Here is an 18,895-nt window from a genome sequence, read left to right on the forward strand (position 1 = left end):
TACGTTGAGAAAGTCTTGGAAGACATCATTTAGTTCTTCAGATCACTACTCAGGTCAAACGCGCGGGATTAGCCAAGCGGATGTACAGGGCTATTACAAATGATTGAAGCGATTTCATAAATTCACTGTAGCTTCATTCATTGACACATGATCACGACACACTACAGATACGTAGAAAAACTCATAACGTTTTGTTTGGCTGAAGCCGCACTTCAGGTTTCTGCCGCCAGAGCGCTCGAGAGCGCAGTGAGTCAAAATGGCGACAGGAGCCGAGAAAGCGTATGTCGCGCTTGAAATGCACTCACATCAGTCAGTCATAACAGTGCAACGACACTTCAGGACGAAGTTCAACAAAGATCCACCAACTGCTAACTCCATTCGGCGATGGCATGCGCAGTTTAAAGCTTCTGGATGCCTCTGTAAGGGGAAATCAACGGGTCGGCCTGCAGTGAGCGAAGAAACGGTTGAACGCGTGTGGGCAAGTTTCACGCGTAGCCCGAGGAAGTCGACGAATAAAGCAAGCAGGGACTTAACCCCATGAGATTTCTTTCTGTGGGGTTATGTGCAAGATTCAGTCTTTAAACCTCCACTACCAAGAAACGTGCCAGAACTGCGAGCTCGCATCAACGATGCTTTCGAACTCATTGATGGGGACATGCTGCGCTGAGTGTGGGAGGAACTTGATTATCGGCTTGATGTCTGCCGAATCACTAAAGGGGCACATATCGAACATTTGTGAATGCCTAAAAAAACTTTTTGTTTTTTTGTATGTGTGTGCAAAACATTGTGAAAATATCTCAAATAATAAAGTTATTGTAGAGCTGTGAAATCGCTTCAATCATTTGTAATAACCCTGTACTTGCTTCGGCAGTACATATACTAAAATTGGAACGACACAGAGAAGATTAGCATGGCCCCAGCGCAAAGATGACACGCAAAATCGTGAAGCTTTCCACATTTTTGCGGCACGGTAGCTCAGCGTGTTCGGTCAGAGGGTTAGCTGCCCTCTGTAATAAAAAAACTGAGTTAATCGATCAACAACGAACTTAAACAGAAGTCTTACGACGTCCGCCCAGAGCAGATTCAACGAACAAAAGTGAACAAAATGAGATTAAAAAAAAAAAAGCAGTCTAAGGCGCTGCGGTCATGGACTGTGTGGCTGGTCCCGGCGGAGGTTCGAGTCCTCCCTTGGGCATGGGTGTGTGTGTTTGTCCTTAGGATAATTTAGGTTAAGTTGTGTGTAAGCTTATGGACTGATGACCATAGCAGTTAAGTCCCATAATATTTCACACACATTTGAACATTTTTGTGCTACTGAGGCCAGAAAACTAAAGCAATGCAAACACAATTTTTCGTCTTGAAACAACTTCTTAAAGCAAAAGAACGTTCCAATATCCATAAGAGGCAAGATATTTGCACTAGCATTTCATAGGGAATTTCAAATGCGATTGCCAAAAAATATAGCAGTTCTGCAAAGGATAACTGAACTTCACCCTTCCACTGCAACTTTCACATGTTGCTAGCTTTAGAAGTACAAAGATAACTGGTAAAATAGATGACATCTGAGAATGGAACGCCCTGCCAAATGAACAGTGGAAAAACATTTCTGACAACGTAAGATACTGGATAGAGGTTATGCAACTGGCAATGTCCGATTTCAGAATGTTGGCAATTTGCAGCTGGGTTGCTAACACTGCCCATATCACACGCTACAGTTGAACATACATTTTCAGTATTTTCTTGCATGAAACGTAAACTGAGAAATGGTTCTCTATGCAGTTAGTGAATGCTTTACTAATTACCAGATATTATTTAAAAAGGGAAAACATATATTGTACGGAACCATCCTCCAATATGCTGAAGAAGTTTAACATTTCCATGTATGAGAACAAACAAACAGAATTGTGCAAAGAAGGTGTAGTTCTGGCAGACCTTGAACACTTCTAGGGACTTCCATCTTCCTCCAGCTTCCTTTGTCAGCGAAGTGAAGAGAAAATGCTGTGTAAGTAGTTTACAATATTGAAATCGCTGTTGCATGGCCGGAATTTGGCGTGTACTCTTGGAATAGTGACAAACCATGCTCTAAACCTCAGATCTCTCAGGAAGTATGCAGCCACGCAATTCTCTTGAGATGTTCACCTCAGTCTAGTATAATTCTTTGCTGAAATTAACGCATTACTGGTGATGTCGTTATCGTAGTACCGCTTCATACTGCTCCAACATATTCACACTTTTAGAGAGCCAATGAGTTAGAATTTGTTGGGTGTTATCAGGTATTATTCCATATCGTCGGAGGAAGTGTATATCCTTCTCAAAAGCGTTAAATTCCATATTTCCTGAAGAAAAATCACCTTGACTTAATACTGGAAACTTCAAAATTTCCGAGTAGAATCCTGTTTATTCTATACGATATTTATCTAAAACGTACCAGAAACACAGTATAAGATGTTGATAATCAGTTTAAAGTTACGTACGAGAACTTAGTAATAATTTAAACGCTGAGGCAGACTGTGGCATTTTCTGACAGAATTGCAGGTCACAATGGCCCCATGCAAAGTCTTTAAAAGTTATTTAAATGGTTCCGAACACCCCCCCCCCCAAAAAAAAAATAGAAATTTAGTAATATAGCCATTTAGTCAGACAAACTATTTAGGGGATTTTGAACCGATTTAGGGCGTTTAAAATTCGATATAGGAGGAAATTATGCTTCAGAGTTGGCAGTACTGCTAGACACTTGTGACAAGTTTGAACAGAAACAACTGAAACAAGCACACAAACAACAGAAACAAAGAATCGAGAAGGCATATGAAAGAAACAAATATGCAGAAAAGACGACGCTGTCAGCCTGTTGACAAAGAAACGGCACATTTTTCACAGGTAGATGGCCAGTTGAAGTATTGTCAAAGTGCAGACGTACGATTAATACGTACTTAATACGTAGTAATGAATGCCCCACTGCCATAAACTGAACCTAAGTGACGAAGCTCTGGCTATGCGGTTTTGCTTAATATAATTGCTGTTATTAACTTACGATGTGCCACTGTCATACTATTTTTACGTCTGTACGTAATATATCAGTAATCGTTCGAATTGTTTCAGTTATTTCACACATTTTTTTTCAGAATTTACGAATTTGTAAAGAAAAGTAAACGGAATATGCATCGACAACGGCGCTTTGTTTGAAATAGTTTGCGATTGTTATATGAATAGATTCATGCAGCCTCATAATGACCTGTTTTATTAGTTGCCTATGGAGTCAAGTATGCAAACAGCGAAGCAAAACAGAGTAGCCTGTCTCTAGAGCGAAATCGCTACCAAGCAGTCACCTCCCAACCAAATCCAGACGTACAATGCGTTTAACATTTGAATGGAACAGTTAATAAAGAGGCGATAACATGATTTTACATCTATGAGATAACGATATATAACATTCACAAAAATAGGGTGACTAGACTGATGTGTTGGTTGCAGATTGCTATTGTTTGAAAGTTGGTTGCAAGTGCCTTCTGCGTGGCTGTCGTACGACACCGAATTTTAGTGGTGTAGTTTTCCCAATTTAAGATTATATGGCATGAAATACAGATTCACTAATCACAGATGGAATTATGAGTGCAGTAAATACGCAACAGGCAGAGGATAGTTGCTCAGCTTAGAGCAACAAGAAAATGTACACACAAGGCATCATACTTTCAGGAGAATGTAGCATTGCCAATGTAGACAAGTTTTGTTCTGCATCCTGGGATGAATTAGTCTGTAACACTGAAGAGGTCGTGCGAAAAAATTATTTTTGTCTTCTCACAATTCAGTTGTGCGCAGAAAACTAAAATTACTTTATTTCCTCAAGCTTCTTAAGACCACTATATGATTAAACACTTGCAGATTTGATAAAGAATAGCGAGATTAGAAATGAACTGGGCATCAAAATTATACCTAAGAAAATGAAGTAGAGAAAGAAATGACATGAACAGATTCAGATGAACAAGTAGCCTACATAAATTAATATACAAATATACATCGTGAGGGAAGAAAGATAAGACAAGATGCAAAGAAAAGCTGCAGTCTGCTTGAAATTGGGGTAGTCAATAATACCTAAACGAGAACTGGTTATGATGATGGCCTTATTGTGCACCACTCTTCAATAGCAGTAGCTTTTCCTCCTTTTTGTGAAACATCAGGCCAATATTGAGATGGATTTAATTGTAACAACATATATTGTATACACTATAGAACTGCTGCTTTAAATATTTGCTGTCTCAGTTGGTATGTTTTATTAAGACTTGCAGTATCTAGCCTCCAGCAAGATTGCACACTATCCATATCTGGATCTTTCCATGAAAAGGGAAGGTTTTGTTATATCTGTACCACTTCATGTTCCATTGTTTAGTGACAGATTGACTCAGTTCACATCAAACCTTCCCCATATGTAGAGTCGTATTCAGATCTGTTTTTTAATTTCCACTTTATTACTTCAGTGTAAATTGTTCAAATGTTACGTTCATAACCATGCAATGATTCATTTGTGTCTTGGCCTCCCTTGTTGCGATTCAGGTGTTACAACATCCTGGAATTTCATTTTTTACCACAGAATCCCTCACTATTAATGTTGATACAAAAATTTTTGGAGAACTCTTACTGAGGGGTTGACCTAATTGATATAATCTCTCTGCACACTGCTTCCTCCATTCTGCATATTTTTAGGATGTGTGTGTTTTGTGTATTTTTATTTGTGAACATGTAATAATTATATTTGCAGTTATATTTCTTTGATTTATTTGTTGTGATGTTGTTGTTGTTAAAAATGTGCCTTTCTGATACCTCCTTTTTTCCTTTCCAGAAGCTTGCAAGGAAAAGGAAGATTTCTTTGCAGAGGTATAGTAAAAGTATGTGGTCCATTCTTCCACCTCAGGGGCTCACAAGCTGTTGAAGCACGTACTTTCTTTCATGTGCTGCAACCTCTCATGGTAGCAACCTTTGATGTTGACCCACCCAGCTATTCCCTAGACTCTGCTTTCCTTTCTCGGTATATTCATTAATTTACATTGATTTTTGCTGAAATAATTTTTGGCCCACTTCTGAGTTTGACCTTCATTTTCGAAATTTTTTCTGTATTGTGGACTGACTGGGGAAGAACAGCTTAAGTAGCACATACTGTGTGAAGTGTCAAAGATCATCTGTGAGAAGAGGGACAAGCTAGACATCTGGGTGCAAAACAATTTATCAAATACTTTGTATGTACTCAAACTGACAGGTAAACTTTTGCTGTGACAAACCATTATTTTCTGTGGAACAAATTAAAGAAAAATTTGGAGAAGTTGAGTCATTGAGAATATTGCTCAGTGGATTGATGTTGATTAAAGCCTCCTCTGCTGCAAAACATAAGGCTTTTCAGGCATAGGAACACCCGGGTGACACACCAGTGATGATTGCATCACACAACTTTGAATATGGTCCAAGGACTCAACATCCAGAGACCTTATGCTTCAAAGATGAGGAGCTGCAGGCTGATCTCAAGTGGCGAGTTTAATTAAACAGATACAGATGCCTTTATCGTAGCCTTTGAAGGGAATGTCCTCATGGAAAAAGTTAGTCACGGTGTACAGGTTTAAAGTGAAACCTTAAGTCCCACGACTCATGATGTGCTTCTGATGCTTACACTTCGGTCATATGTGATCCTACTGCAAGGAATACCCAAAGCATGCCAACTGTGAACACTCATACTTTTGTGCGTGAACTGCACAGAACACTGTCTTCCGTGTCCATTAGTTTGCCCAGGCTCAAGAAAGAAAAGAAAATACAGGAATATAATCTACTGACCACTTGTCATATATTGAGGCACAAAATGAAATGTATGTCTACAACCTGTGATACGATGCCCAGTGAAGTGGAAGTCGTGGCCATCTCCTCTTCCACCTCAACTTTTCTCTAAATATATCTCCTATGACCTTCCTCTCCTATAGTTCCTACAGTATCATCTTCAGGAACCACTTCATGCACCCATCTAAAGAAACATCTACTGGAAAACCCCAGACTAGAAGCCAGACACCAAACAATGTCTGAGTGAGCCACTGCCTCTGGGTCCTAGGGCTGCTTGTTCTTCATCCCCCCACCCCACCCCACCCCCAATGTCCTCTGTGGATAGGCTCTCTCAAGAACTTTGGCCACCAGTAGTGAAGGAGCAGGAGGAGAATGGGACAAGGCTGCCCTGGTGCCCTCGATGTGCCACTGTGCTGGCTCAAAGAGGACATCTGGAGGGGACTGTGTATTGGTTTGAATTTATGTCATCAGTGAGTGTCTTCCCCTCAATACCACATTGGAAATAATAGTGGTGCAGTGCAAATGAGTGCAGTGATCACCATTTGTAACCAGAATGAAATTTTCACTCTGCAGTGGATTGTGTGCTGATATGAAACTTTCTGGCAGATTAAAACTGTGTGCTGGACCGAGACTCAATCTCGGGACCTTTGCCTTTCGCGGGCAAGTGCTCTACCAACTGAGCTACCCAAGTACGACTTACGACCCGTCTTCACAGCTTTAATTCCGCCAGTAGAACACTTGCCAATGAAAGGCAAAGGTCCTGAGTTCGAGTCTCGGTCTGGCACACAGTTTTAATCTGCCAGGAAGTTTAACCATTTGCAACTCCTGGCAGCCCACTCATGTATCTTTAGTTGACCACCAAGATGGAATGTAACAATACGAGAGAAGGAAAGTTGCTACTCCTTCTCTCATATTGTTTAGTTGACCACCTTAATCCAACAAGTTTGTCCTCCTTGTCTATTTGTAAACTTCAGTGTGCAGCACTTTGTATGGGGAGTGCCACCTTTCTCTGAAAGGTACCTTCTAATTGACCAGCATCTTACCAAACATGATCTGCATCTCCTCAGTGATGGTGCTCCTCCACACTCCAGCACTGCCTTTCACACCTTCTCAGCTATCAATCTAATGATCTCTTCCCCCAGTCCCTTGGCTTCACTGCATTGTTCACTACTTGACAATGTTCGTGACAGTGACTGCTTTCCAGTGATCCTGTCATTTCATTGCGACTACCAGGCAGACCAGCTACCACAGTGGGTGTTTTGAAGAGCCAGCTGGTAGTTGTATGCCTCTGCTGTTACCTCTCCCTCTCTGTCATATTATCAGCAGGAGTGCGCAAGATGTATCCATCACAAACACCCATGTTGGTGGAACTACAGTGCCCCTTCCTACAAGTCCCCTCCGCTGCCAGCACCAGGATGGACCAAAGACACTGCAATATCTGTTCAGGTTTGCCAAAGAATGTTGCACGTGACATCTCTTATAGACCAACCTTACCACTTTCAAGCAACTTCATGCTAAGGCTTGTTATCTAATTAAATACAGTAAGAAGGAATGCATCTACTCCCTGGGAATGTATGCCTCTTCATCCAAGGTGTGGTCCAAGCTCCATAATCTTCTGGGCCTCTAAAGATCCACAACTATACCAAGTCTCTTTCTTCAGGATGTTCTCTGTACTGAAGTGTTGGCTCTTGCTGAACACCTTGCGATGGCAGTGGCATACCCTTCCTATGTGACTGCCTTCTCTACGCGTACATGATGACTTGAAGACATTGCCCTCTCCTTCACACCTTGGCATGCTGTATTATCTAATGATCCTTTCACTGACTGTGAATTACTTCAAGCTCTTGCCTCACCTAACAATATAGCCGCGGGTCCTGATTCCATTCACAATCAGATGCTACAACATATGACTGGTACTCTATGACTCTATCTCCTCAGAGTCTCCAACTGCATTTGTCTCAACTGTGTCTTCCCTTTGCAGCGGTTATTATTCCAATGCTTGAACCGATCAGAATCCAATGTCCATCGACAGTTACCAGCTGATTGGCCTCACCAATGTGCTCTGCAAACTGGCTGAAAGGGTGGTTGCCCATCAGTTACGCTGGGTTCTCAAATGTTGGAGCCTTTTGTCTCACTGTCAGTGTGGTTTCTGGAAGGGACGATCCACAACTGACCTTATGGTTAGGTTGGAAACAGAGACCTAACAGTCTTTTTCTGAACACCCAACACCTCATTGCAGTCCTTTTTGACCTACATTAAGCATGTGACATGCAGGTTGTGCATTTTTGTCATTGTACCACAGTCCAGCCTGACCCAGAAGTCTACTTGGGTACCCAGCACTTGGATATCGTAGCACAGTCCCGAATATTGGGGCTCCTTTTGACAAAAAGCTGACATGGGTGCTCTCATGTTCATAAACTATGGACTACTTGCATGTGAAATTTTAACACTTTCTGCTCCGTGCCCATGTGCTCTTTGTGCCAGTTGAGCTACTGTCCATTTTAGCTGTTGGGTTCTGGTCCAATCCCGTTTGGATTTTGGTTGGCAGATTGATGACTCAGCACCAACTTTAGCTTTGAAATTGTTAAACAGTCCATCCTTCTGGAGTTTGACTGGCATCTGGTGCCTCCAGGCTAGTCCCGTAGACTGTCTCCTGCCAAAGTGGGGATCTTCCCTCTTCAGTTCTGACAGAATCAAATCTTGCTTACCTATGCAATCACCATTTGTCAGTTTCCTGATCATCCAACATATCCTATTCTTTCTCCATGCAAGGGGCACTGACCCCCTGACACCCACCCGCATATGAGATTTCCAGCCCTGTGCCACCACCTCCATCTATCCTCTTTAGAAAGTATGTCTCCTGCCAGTCAGGAACACCATTCATTCCCAGGAACATGTAGAATTTTGAGGAGGATCTGATGGCTATTGACATAGCCCTCTGTTTCATTAAACGTCACTCTCTTGATCTCATTTTAAGCTGTAGGTACTCATTAAGCAGTCTCCAGGCCATTTACGGACTAATCAAGGCTCATAGCAAACTGACCATAGTTTTATTTTACATGATGAGCCACTCCCACATTATGGCTGTGGAGCCTTCCTGACAACCATTCGTATCTTAATGGAACCCCTGCACCCCCCCCCCCCCCCCACCTTCTGGCTATCTGTGCTAAGCATGGTCTTCCCAGTTCTTTGCCTCTGTTGTTGGTGGATCAATTGAACTCGTTCTCTGTGACTGGCTTTTATTCTCAGATATAAGATTTCAAACTCCTGAGGACCCTGGATAGAGACCTGTACCATTGTCAGGATAATAAAGCATGGAGTGTGGAGCAGTCCGGTCACCACACTGGGCACTAATGATACAACATTAGTGAAGCAAGAATTGTATTACTTTAAATTTTACAGTTGTTTATTCTTCTCTATGGCAGTGTCCAGGCCAGTGACAATGCTGCACGTTGTCTTGCGATGTGCTGACTCTCTCTCAGAAATATTCAGAGGATGTCGCTCCAGCAGCATCTGCTCACATATACATGGTGTCAGGTGGGTGACAGATCTTGCTGGTGACAGGCATAACCTGTACAGCAGGCGTCACAATCCAGGAAAGTGCCTGCATGTTGTAAAATTTGAAATTTTCCCGGTGAATCAACTGTTCAAAAAGATTTCGGGCTCACAGCCAGTCGTCGTAAACTTCATTGCACGATATTTCGGCTGGACAACTGCCAGCCATCTTCAGGTGAGCCGGACAAGGACTGACGAAGACGTTCTCCGCTCTGTCTTATATAGTGCACTGATAGTACTGCTGCGCATGCGTTGCAGTCATGGAGGCAGAAGGGAATATTTTGAACAGGCTGACGGTGTTGCCATGGGCAGCCCTCTGTCTCCTCTGGTGGCTAACCTTTTTATGGAGGATTTTGGGCCGGCCGAAGTGGTCGTGCGGTTAAAGGCGCTGCAGTCTGGAACCGCGAGACCGCTACGGTCGCAGGTTCGAATCCTGCCTCGGGCATGGATGTTTGTGATGTCCTTAGGTTAGTTAGGTTTAACTTGTTCTAAGTTCTAGGGGACTAATGACCTCAGCAGTTGAGTCCCATAGTGCTCAGAGCCATTTTGAGGAGATAGCACTTGAATCCGGTTTGTAAACCAACTGTTTTTTGGTGATACATCGATGATACTTTCATAGTGTGGCACCACGGAGAAGAAAAGTTAATGGAGTTTTTTCGTCATCTTAACTCCATCCATCAGAATATCCGATTTGCTATGGAACTAGAGAAAGATGGCTGTCTTCCTTTCCTGGATGTTTTGGTTAAACGGAAGATTGACAGCACGGTGGGACATTCTATCATAATCCCACTCAAACTGATTTGTATTTGCATTCTTCAAGCTGCCATCACCCATCACAGACCACGAGTGTACTTAAAACCCTTGTGCACAGGGCACATATGGTGTCGCATGCAAAGAATTTGCCTAAGGAACTTGCACATTTGAGGATGGTGTTCAGAGACAATGGGTACTCGAAACAGAAAATTAACAGGGCCTTCTCAACTAGAGCCAGGAACCGGAAAGTTGATAAAGAGGAGAACGTGCCAGCCAAGTTCCTAGCATTTCTTCCCTTCGTTGGAAATATCTCCTTCAAGAGGGCGAGAATTCTTAATAATTTTCATGTGAAAGTGGTTTTTCGTCCGCCTTGTAAGATTTCAGATTTGCTGGGATCAGTGAAGGATGATTTGTTTCTGCAGAAGGCTAGAATTTACAAAATACCATGTTAATCCGGTATGGCCTATATAGGACAGACAAAGTGTACGGTGGAAGAGCGTTTTACAGAACATCAACGTTGCACTCGCCTACTGCAACCCAGTAAGTATGCAGTCGCAGAACATTGTATTTCTAATGGACATTCAATGGAGTACGACAAAACTTCGATTTTGGCCACAGCAACAACTTTTTGGAACTCCATTGTCAAAGAATCCGCTGAAATACGCATTGTGGGAAATCTAAATAACCGTGACAGTGCTTACCAATTGAATAACGTATAGAATCCCATCATCTCCGAAATTTGCTCGAGATGAAGATGCCAGAAGACTTTGATAGTTGCGGCCAGCGACAATACCAATGGCAGCTGAGTATTGCAGTTCCACCAGCGAGGGCACTGTCGCTAGGCGGTGTGGCCCTTCTGTCTCCGCGACTGCAATGCACGTGTGGCAGTGCTATCAGCGCACTATATAAGACGGAGCGGAGAACTTCATCAGTCCTCGTTCGGCTCACCTGAAGATGGCTGGCATTGTCCAGCTGAAATATCGTGCAATGAAGTTTACTATGATCGGCTGCAATCCCTAAATCTTTTTGAACATGCCTGCAAATTATTAGAGCACATGCTCAGGTTATCTCTCAGCAGCTCTGCACAGTGTGAATATGTACAAGAGCATAACCCTTCCACCAAGGAAGGCCAGGGATGTTGATGACTGCCTACAGGTATAGCATATCAGTCAAGTAGCAGTTTTGAAGATGGAACTCATCTTGGCGAATGGTAGCAGCACATTACGTGGGTCAGTCCATACCAAGAGGTCCAAGAAAAAAATAATTGGTGGCTTGACCCCCTCAAAAATATTTTATATTTGCTGGGCGAATTCCCCAATGTTTAGTAGTCACAAAAATATTTTTTTTAAATTTATTGTTTATTATTTTGAAATGGCGGTCATATTTGTTCCAGGCCGCATGTGTTTTTTTTGTATTTGCAAGCATCTACACTTTTTACAGTTATTCAGTAGTGGAGTGTCCTAAGCCTTTCAGATAAAATGTATTTAGTTTATCACACTATGGGCTACAAATTAACATCATTGCCACTTAGCTGAATGTATTCTTTAATATATTTTTAATATTTAAGGTTATCAGCCACAAATTAAAGTTTTGAACAATAATTTTCCAAAGAAAGATTAATTTCTCAGTTTTAATATTTTTCCTGCTATTACACTGTGTACCAATGGTGAGCAGCTTACACTAAAAAACACACTATTTAAAAAAATTGATTTTTTAATTTTTCCATTTTATGGCCTGCAATATCTTTGTTGGGGGACCAGATAAAAATCTGAAAATTTCACTGTTAATAGACCTTTATGATATCAAACTTCAGTATGAATTTCAACTTTGAGATTCAATTGGAAGTTATGGAAAAAAGATTACAAAAATGAGTCAAAAATACGTTTTTTAACATCTGCGATATCTAGGCGTATGGAATAAAATGTATCAGTTACAGTATATAATTTAATCATATCTATGATACTTACTTTTTTATTGAAAATAAGCCTACCAATTACATTATATTTTTCTCTTGTTATTTGTTTTTAGTACGTCTCTCATTGAACATTTAAGAAATTTATTCACTCAGTTTGGGTGTTAGATTATAAGTTCACCCAGTCACAGTTGTAAATTCCATGGGAGACAGTTTCCTTAGTACATTTTTAAGTGGCATTCAAACTTGATCCTTCTCAATTTTTTTAAAAAGATGTCCTTGGTCCTGGAGGGTGGTAAAATAACATCATTTACATCTCGGTTTTGACAGTCAATATTATCAAATTAGCCAATCCACCACTGTTCATCATAAACACAAGCCACTATGTCTTTATTCTGAAGAACCAGTTGTACAAGTTGTCCACACTCATGAAGTTCACTATCAGGCGAAGTTGATGTGATCTTACACTTCAGTAAGTTGTGTGAATGGGGTACAAAACAATGAAAAGATTGAGTGCCTTTAATCTTCTTACGAGTGTTGTACCTTTCCTTCAAGACACTTGTCATAGACTTCTTGTATCCCTCACATTGTTCAAAAACATAGGTAATTCCTTTTTTTTACAGAATTCAAACATTTCTTGAGGTGTTATGTTATGATTGTCATTGGTCCGCTGCAGACTTGCTTTTGTGACAGCTCGCTTTGTTGTACCCACGACACCATCACAACCATTCTTCCCATGGCATGAAGCAAAAAACTGCCATTCTACATCAAACCCAAAATCTTCTTTATGAAAGGAGATGTTAATAATTTTTTTGTTTGTTTTTGTATTGACTTTCTGCCTCATCCGAAAAGTAAATCAATTTTTTTATGTAAGAGTGGTGCTGTTTAATGTAGTTTGTTAATTTTATTTGAAAAATGTGCACTGCTGTAGTGTTGCGTTCAAGGTAGTCACTTATGACACATAAGCTGTGGCTCATTAGTTTATCTTCATCTTTATAGTAGAATACGAATGGATGAACTGTGGCCTGTTTGTTTACCCGGTGATGCCCTTGTACTTCATCTTGAACAACAAAGGAATAATTTTCTGAAAAGTCAGCAAGAACTAAGCATTAATCAGCTGCCTAGGTTTGCTTTTTGTCTTTCAAACATTTACTTTGAACTTTTGCAATAAAATGATACATTTTCAGATTTTCAAGGTTAGCCACCAACACTTCAAAAAACTCTTCTTGTGGTTTTATGACTATCACCTTTTCAGTTCTGTATGTGTCACCCATTGTTTATATTTTATATTGTCAGACATCAAATCCTCTTCTTCAGATTCTTCAAACATGTCAAGTAAGGCTTGTTTGCCTGGACAATCTTCACATTTTCCCTTGATCATACAATAGTAACTGTCAATATTGCATACCATATCTTCCAAAAGGTCTTTATTGTCAACTATAAGATTGGCCCCATCTATCATCAACTTTACATTCTGATGATAAAAACAAACACACACATTATGGGTGCCAGATGCCCCTGCAACAATACACCATCTTGGTCTCAACTCGCTAAACTTTGATCTTCCAATTTTAATCTCAGGATTTTCTTTTTTATATTTGGTGACTAGTTCATTTAAATTACACAATATTAACCTTTTTTTGTCTTTGAATCTTAGAACCATTTTCTTTCACAGAATCACAGTCTTTTTTGCCAGACATCAAACGGCTGTTATTGTCATCGTCATAATACTTAATAACGTTATTGATTGTGTTTTCATCTACCAAATTAGATGCACTTTTCTTTTGTAATGCTGGTAAAATCCCCAGTTCTTTTACTAATTGCCTTGTTACCTTAACAAGGTATTCTGACACATTAGATTCATCACTAACTTTTGCTCGACCCCAAGAATTCGGCAGTAAACTGATAATCTCAATTTTATCCTCTTTGTTTGAAGTGCTGCATTTAGTTTTTAGTTTTTTTTTATCAAATCATCATATTCGGTTGGTGAAGTTTTAGAACTTCCATCTGTTTTAGTACAAATTGTATTTTGAAATGAAACTTCCAAATTCTTTTTGACTGCCACTTTCTCAGTTTTTGTATTCAAGGCACTTGGTCTCTTATCTTGACTTAGTTTTCTAATTTTACTAGTGGGCGATACACCCAGGATTTCACAAGGTGTATCTACTTTTTTGATGGTTGCTGATAAGTTACAAAATTCTGTATCTGAGGTATCACTATCCTTTCTCTTGTGAATTACAAATATCTTAGAATAACATTTTGGACACAATGATTTTCCTGGTATGAGATTGAAAAAAGAGCTTTTATTTTTAGAATAATGATCAAATGTTATTTCTCGCAGATCTTTTGTCAAAAGGGTCTGTGCAAGACTGATCAAAAAGGTGATGAAATTTTTTAAGTATTTCATTTCATGGTATTTGCATGTTGATTTGACCTCTGGGCCGACTCGTAAGTAAAACAACACTTTTTCTTCTTCACTGTAATCTTCGATTAAAATAATGTCTTTATGATACACTCCATACACACTTTTATGACATGCTTCATTAATAATAACACCAACAGAACACTGAGACAGCATTTTTCAACTGCACACTTCAAGAACTTCTAGCTAAATAAGTGTGAGTAGACAATTGTTGTTGTAAGAGGGAAGACAACAATCAGACTTGTATAGGCTTGCAGATTCAATTGTTAGCCTGCTGAAATAATTACCACAGCATTGTTTCAACAAATAATCATTAGTGAGTATAATGCGGTGTGTTACATTATGCAATTGGTATACTTTATTTGATTAGCCTACCAGATATCACAGATGTTAAAAAATGTATTTTTGACTCGTGTTTGTAATCTTTTTTCCATAACTTCCAATTGAATCTCAAAGTTGAAATTTATATTGAAGTTTAATATCATAAAGGTCTCTTAACTGTGAAATTTTCAGATTTTTATTTGGTCCCCCAACAAAGATATTGCAGGCCACAAAATGGAAAAGTTTAAAAAAATCAATTTTTTAAAATAGTGTATTTTTTTAAGCGTAAGCTGCTCGCCATTGATATTCTCTAAAAAGTAACTATACTATACAATGTAATGGCAGAAGAAATATTAAAGCAGAGAAATTAATCTTTCTTTGGAAAACCACTGTTCAAAAATTGAGTTTTTTTTTTAATTTGTGGCTGATAACTTTGAACTATTAAAATATATTAAAGAATACATTCAGCTAACTGATACTGATGTTAATTTGTAGCCCAGAGTGTGTTGAACTAAATGCATTTTATCTGAAAGGCTTAGGACAAGCAACTACTGAATAACTGTAAAAAATGTAGATACTTGCAAATACGAAAAAACTCATGCGGCCTGGAACAAATATGGCCACCATTTCAAAATAATAAACAATAAATTTTTTAAAAAAATATTTTTGTGTCTACTAAACATTGGTTCAAGGTGTGGGTAACGTATGAGTGGCCAAGTAAGTGGTCCCGACAGTCAGGATACCAGTTACTTTGGAATAAGGCTAGGCATGTCAGACATATTCTGAGTCGTGGTCACCTTTGTGCTCATACGGCAAAGACTACCAAATCCACCGGTTAGTCCCTCAACCATTAGGGGTAAAACTTAATGGGACTCAGGGCAAGTAAGGCTAGCAACCTGCTTCCCTAGTACTTTAAATATGATGCTGGCAACAATCAGAGCAAAATGCCTCGGACCTTTGGAGGTGATGGAGTCCCACCTCTAACTGACAAACCAGGGACTCCTAAGATACGACTTGGCAAACAAATTGTAATGAGATGGGGAGCTATTAATATCAATGGGGGCTACTCTGGGAAGAAGGTAGAGCTGGCAGAGGCTGCAAGTAAGATGGGGCTGGACGTTTTAGCAGTTAGTGACATTCGGGTAAGGGGTGAGAAAGAAGAGGAAGTGGGAGAATACAAGGTCTACCTGTCAGGAGTCAAAGCAGGAATAGCACAATGGGGTGTAGGGCTTTACATCAGGAAAGAAATGGAACCCAGCGTAGTTGCAATAAGGTATGTGAACGAACGACTGATGTGGGTAGATTTGACAGTGTCTAGCAAGAAAATTAGGATTGTGTCAGTATATTCGCATTGTGAAGGGACAGATCAAGATAAGATGGATAGTTTTTATGAGGCACTCAGTGATGTAGTTGTTAGAGTAAAGGACAAGGACAGTGCTCTGCTCATGGGTGATTTTAATGCCAGGATTGGAAATCGAACAGAAGGGTATGAAAAGGTTATGGGTAAATTTAGAGAGGATATGGAGGCCAACAGGAACGGGAAACAACTCTTGGATTTCTGTGCCAGTATAGGCTTAGTAATCACAAACTCATTTTCTAAACATAAAAACATTCACCGGTATACTTGGGAAGGCAGGGGAACCAGATCTGTCATTGACTATATAATAACAGATCAGGAATTCAGGAAGGCTGTGAGGGACACACGTGTATTCAGGGGATTCTTTGACGACACTGATCATTATTTAATCTGCAGTGAAATTGGGATTGTGAGGCCGAAAGTGCAGGAGGTCAGGTCCATATGTAGGAGGATAAGAGTGGAGAAACTTCAGGATAAGGAAATCAGGCACAAGTACATAACAGCGATCTCAGAAAGGTACCAGTTAGTTGAATGTAGTCAATTACAGTAATTGGAAAAGGAATGGACAAGGTACAGAGACACAGTACTAGAAGTGGCTAAAGAATGTCTTGGAACAGTAGTGTGTAAAGGTAGGATGAAGCAAACAGCTTGGTGGAATGACACAGTCAAGGCAGCCTGTAAAAGAAGAAAGAAGGCGTATCAAAAATGGCTACATACTAGAATTCAGGTAGACAGAGAAAGTTATCTTGAAGAAAGAAACAAAGCCAAACAAATAATTGCAGCATCCAAGAAGAAATCTTGGCCAGGCTTTGGGAACAGGTTGGAGACTTTGGGTCAAGTTGCTGGAAAACCATTCTGGAGTGTAATTAGCAGTCTTCGAAAAGGAGGTAAGAAGGAAATGACAAGTATTTTGGACAGGTCAGGAAAACTGCTGGTGAATCCTGTGGATTCCTTGGGCAGATGGAGTGAATATTTTGAAGAGTTGCTCAATGTAGGTGAAAATACGATCAGATTTCGAGGTACAATGGGATAGGAATGATGATGGAAATAGGATCATATTTGAGGAAGTGGAGAAAATAGTCAATAGATTGCAGTGCAATAAAGCAGCAGGGGTGGATGAAATTAAGTTGGAACTCATCAAATACAGTGGAATGTCAGGTCTTAAATGACTACACAGGATAATTGAATTGGCCTGGGAGTCGGGACAGGTCCCATCAGGCTGGACGAAAGCAGTAATCACACCATTCTTTAAACATGGAAACAGAAAAGATTGTAACAACTACAGAGGTATCTCTTTAATCAGTGTTGTGGGTATAATCTTCTCAGGTATTGTTGAAAGGAAAGTGCGAGTATTAGTTGAGAACCAATTGAATGAAAATCAGTGTGGGTTTAGGCCTCTTAGAGGTTGTCAGGACCAGATCTTTAGCTTACGGCAAATAATGGAGAAGTGTTACGAGTGGAACAGGGAATTGTATCTATGCTTTATAGATCTAGAAAAGGCATATGACCCAGTTCCTAGGAGGAAGTTATTGTCTGTTCTACGAGATTATGGAATAGGAGGCAAACTTTTGCAAGCAATTAAAGGTCTTTACATGGATAGTCAGGCAGCAGTTAGAGTTGACGGTAAATTGAGTTCATGGTTCAGAGTAGTTTCAGGGGTAAGACAAGGCTGCAACCTGTCTCCACTGTTGTTCATATTATTTATGGATCATATGTTGAAAACAATAGACTGTCTGGGTGAGATTAAGATATGTGAACACAAAATAAGCAGTCTTGCATATGCGGATGACTTAGTTGTGATGGCAGATTCGATTGAAAGTTTGCAAAGTAATATTTCAGAGCTAGTTCAGAAATGTAAGGACTATGGTATGAAGATAAGCATCTCCAAAACGAAAGTAATGTCAGTGGGAAAGAGAGATAAACGGATTAAGTGCCAAATAGGAGGAACAAAGTTAGAACAGGTGGACGGTTTCAAGTACTTAGGATGCATATTCTCACAGGATGGCAACATAGTGAGAGAACTGGAAGCGAGGTGTAGCAAAGATAATGCAGTGAGCGCTCAGCTACCATCTACTTTCTTCTGCAAGAAGGAAGTCAGTACCAAGACTAAGTTATCTGTGCACCGTTCAATCTTTCGATCAACTTTGTTGTATGAGAGCGAAAGCTGGGTGGATTCAGGTTACCTTATCAACAAGGTTGAGGTTACGGATATGAAAGTAGCTAGGATGATTGCAGGTACTAGTAGATGGGAACAACGGCAGGAGGGTGTCCACAATGGGGAAATCAAAGAAAAACTTGGAATGAACTCTATAGATGAAGCAGTCAGGGCGAACAGGTTTAGATGGTGGGGTCATGTTACACACATGGGAGAAGCAAGGTTACCCAAGAGACTCATGGGTTCAGCAGTAGAGGGTAGGAGGAGTCAGGGTAGACCAAGGAGAAGGTACCTGGATTTGGTTAAGAATGATTTTGGAGTATTAGGCTTAACATCAGAAGAGGCACCAATGTTAGCACTGAATAGGGGATCATGGAGGAATTTTATAAGGGGGACTACGCTCCAGACTGAACGCTGAAAGGCGTAATCAGTCTTAAATGATGATGATGATGATGATACTAAAACATTGGGGAATTCGCCCAGCAAATATAAAATTTTTCTGAGATGGTCAGGCAACCAGTGCTGGAGCACTTGGTATGAACTGGCCCACATGTTTCGCCTCATAGGAGGTATTGTTGTGGTCTTCAGTCCTGAGACTGGTTTGAT

At 40.3% G+C, this 18,895-nt stretch overlaps 1 protein-coding gene and 1 non-coding gene across 6 annotated transcripts in view; both read left to right on the forward strand.

The window, feature by feature from the left end:
• The first annotated feature begins 855 nt into the window (after positions 1 to 855).
• LOC124778147 lies at positions 856 to 962 on the forward strand. The gene has a single exon (XR_007015861.1). It is a non-coding gene; the product is annotated as a U6 spliceosomal RNA (small nuclear RNA).
• A 1,781-nt stretch (positions 963 to 2,743) lies between these two features.
• Positions 2,744 to 18,895, forward strand: part of LOC124776743 (gastrula zinc finger protein XlCGF67.1-like) — a 38,431-nt gene continuing 22,279 nt past the window's right edge. For 2 of the 5 annotated variants that reach the window (XR_007015650.1, XR_007015652.1), the window contains exons 1-2: positions 2,744 to 2,877; positions 4,835 to 4,880. Coding sequence is in view for 2 of the 5 variants with exons in the window: in XM_047251867.1 (XP_047107823.1) it covers positions 2,806 to 2,877; positions 4,835 to 4,869 (107 nt within the window). In the remaining 3 variants the exon portion in view is untranslated. Of the gene's footprint in view, positions 2,878 to 4,834; positions 4,962 to 18,895 lie in introns of all 5 variants that reach the window. The other 3 variants (XM_047251867.1, XM_047251868.1, XR_007015651.1) reach the window with 2 other exon arrangements.

This window comes from Schistocerca piceifrons, chromosome 2, assembly GCF_021461385.2.
Source record: "Schistocerca piceifrons isolate TAMUIC-IGC-003096 chromosome 2, iqSchPice1.1, whole genome shotgun sequence".
Lineage (NCBI taxonomy): Eukaryota > Metazoa > Arthropoda > Insecta > Orthoptera > Acrididae > Schistocerca > Schistocerca piceifrons.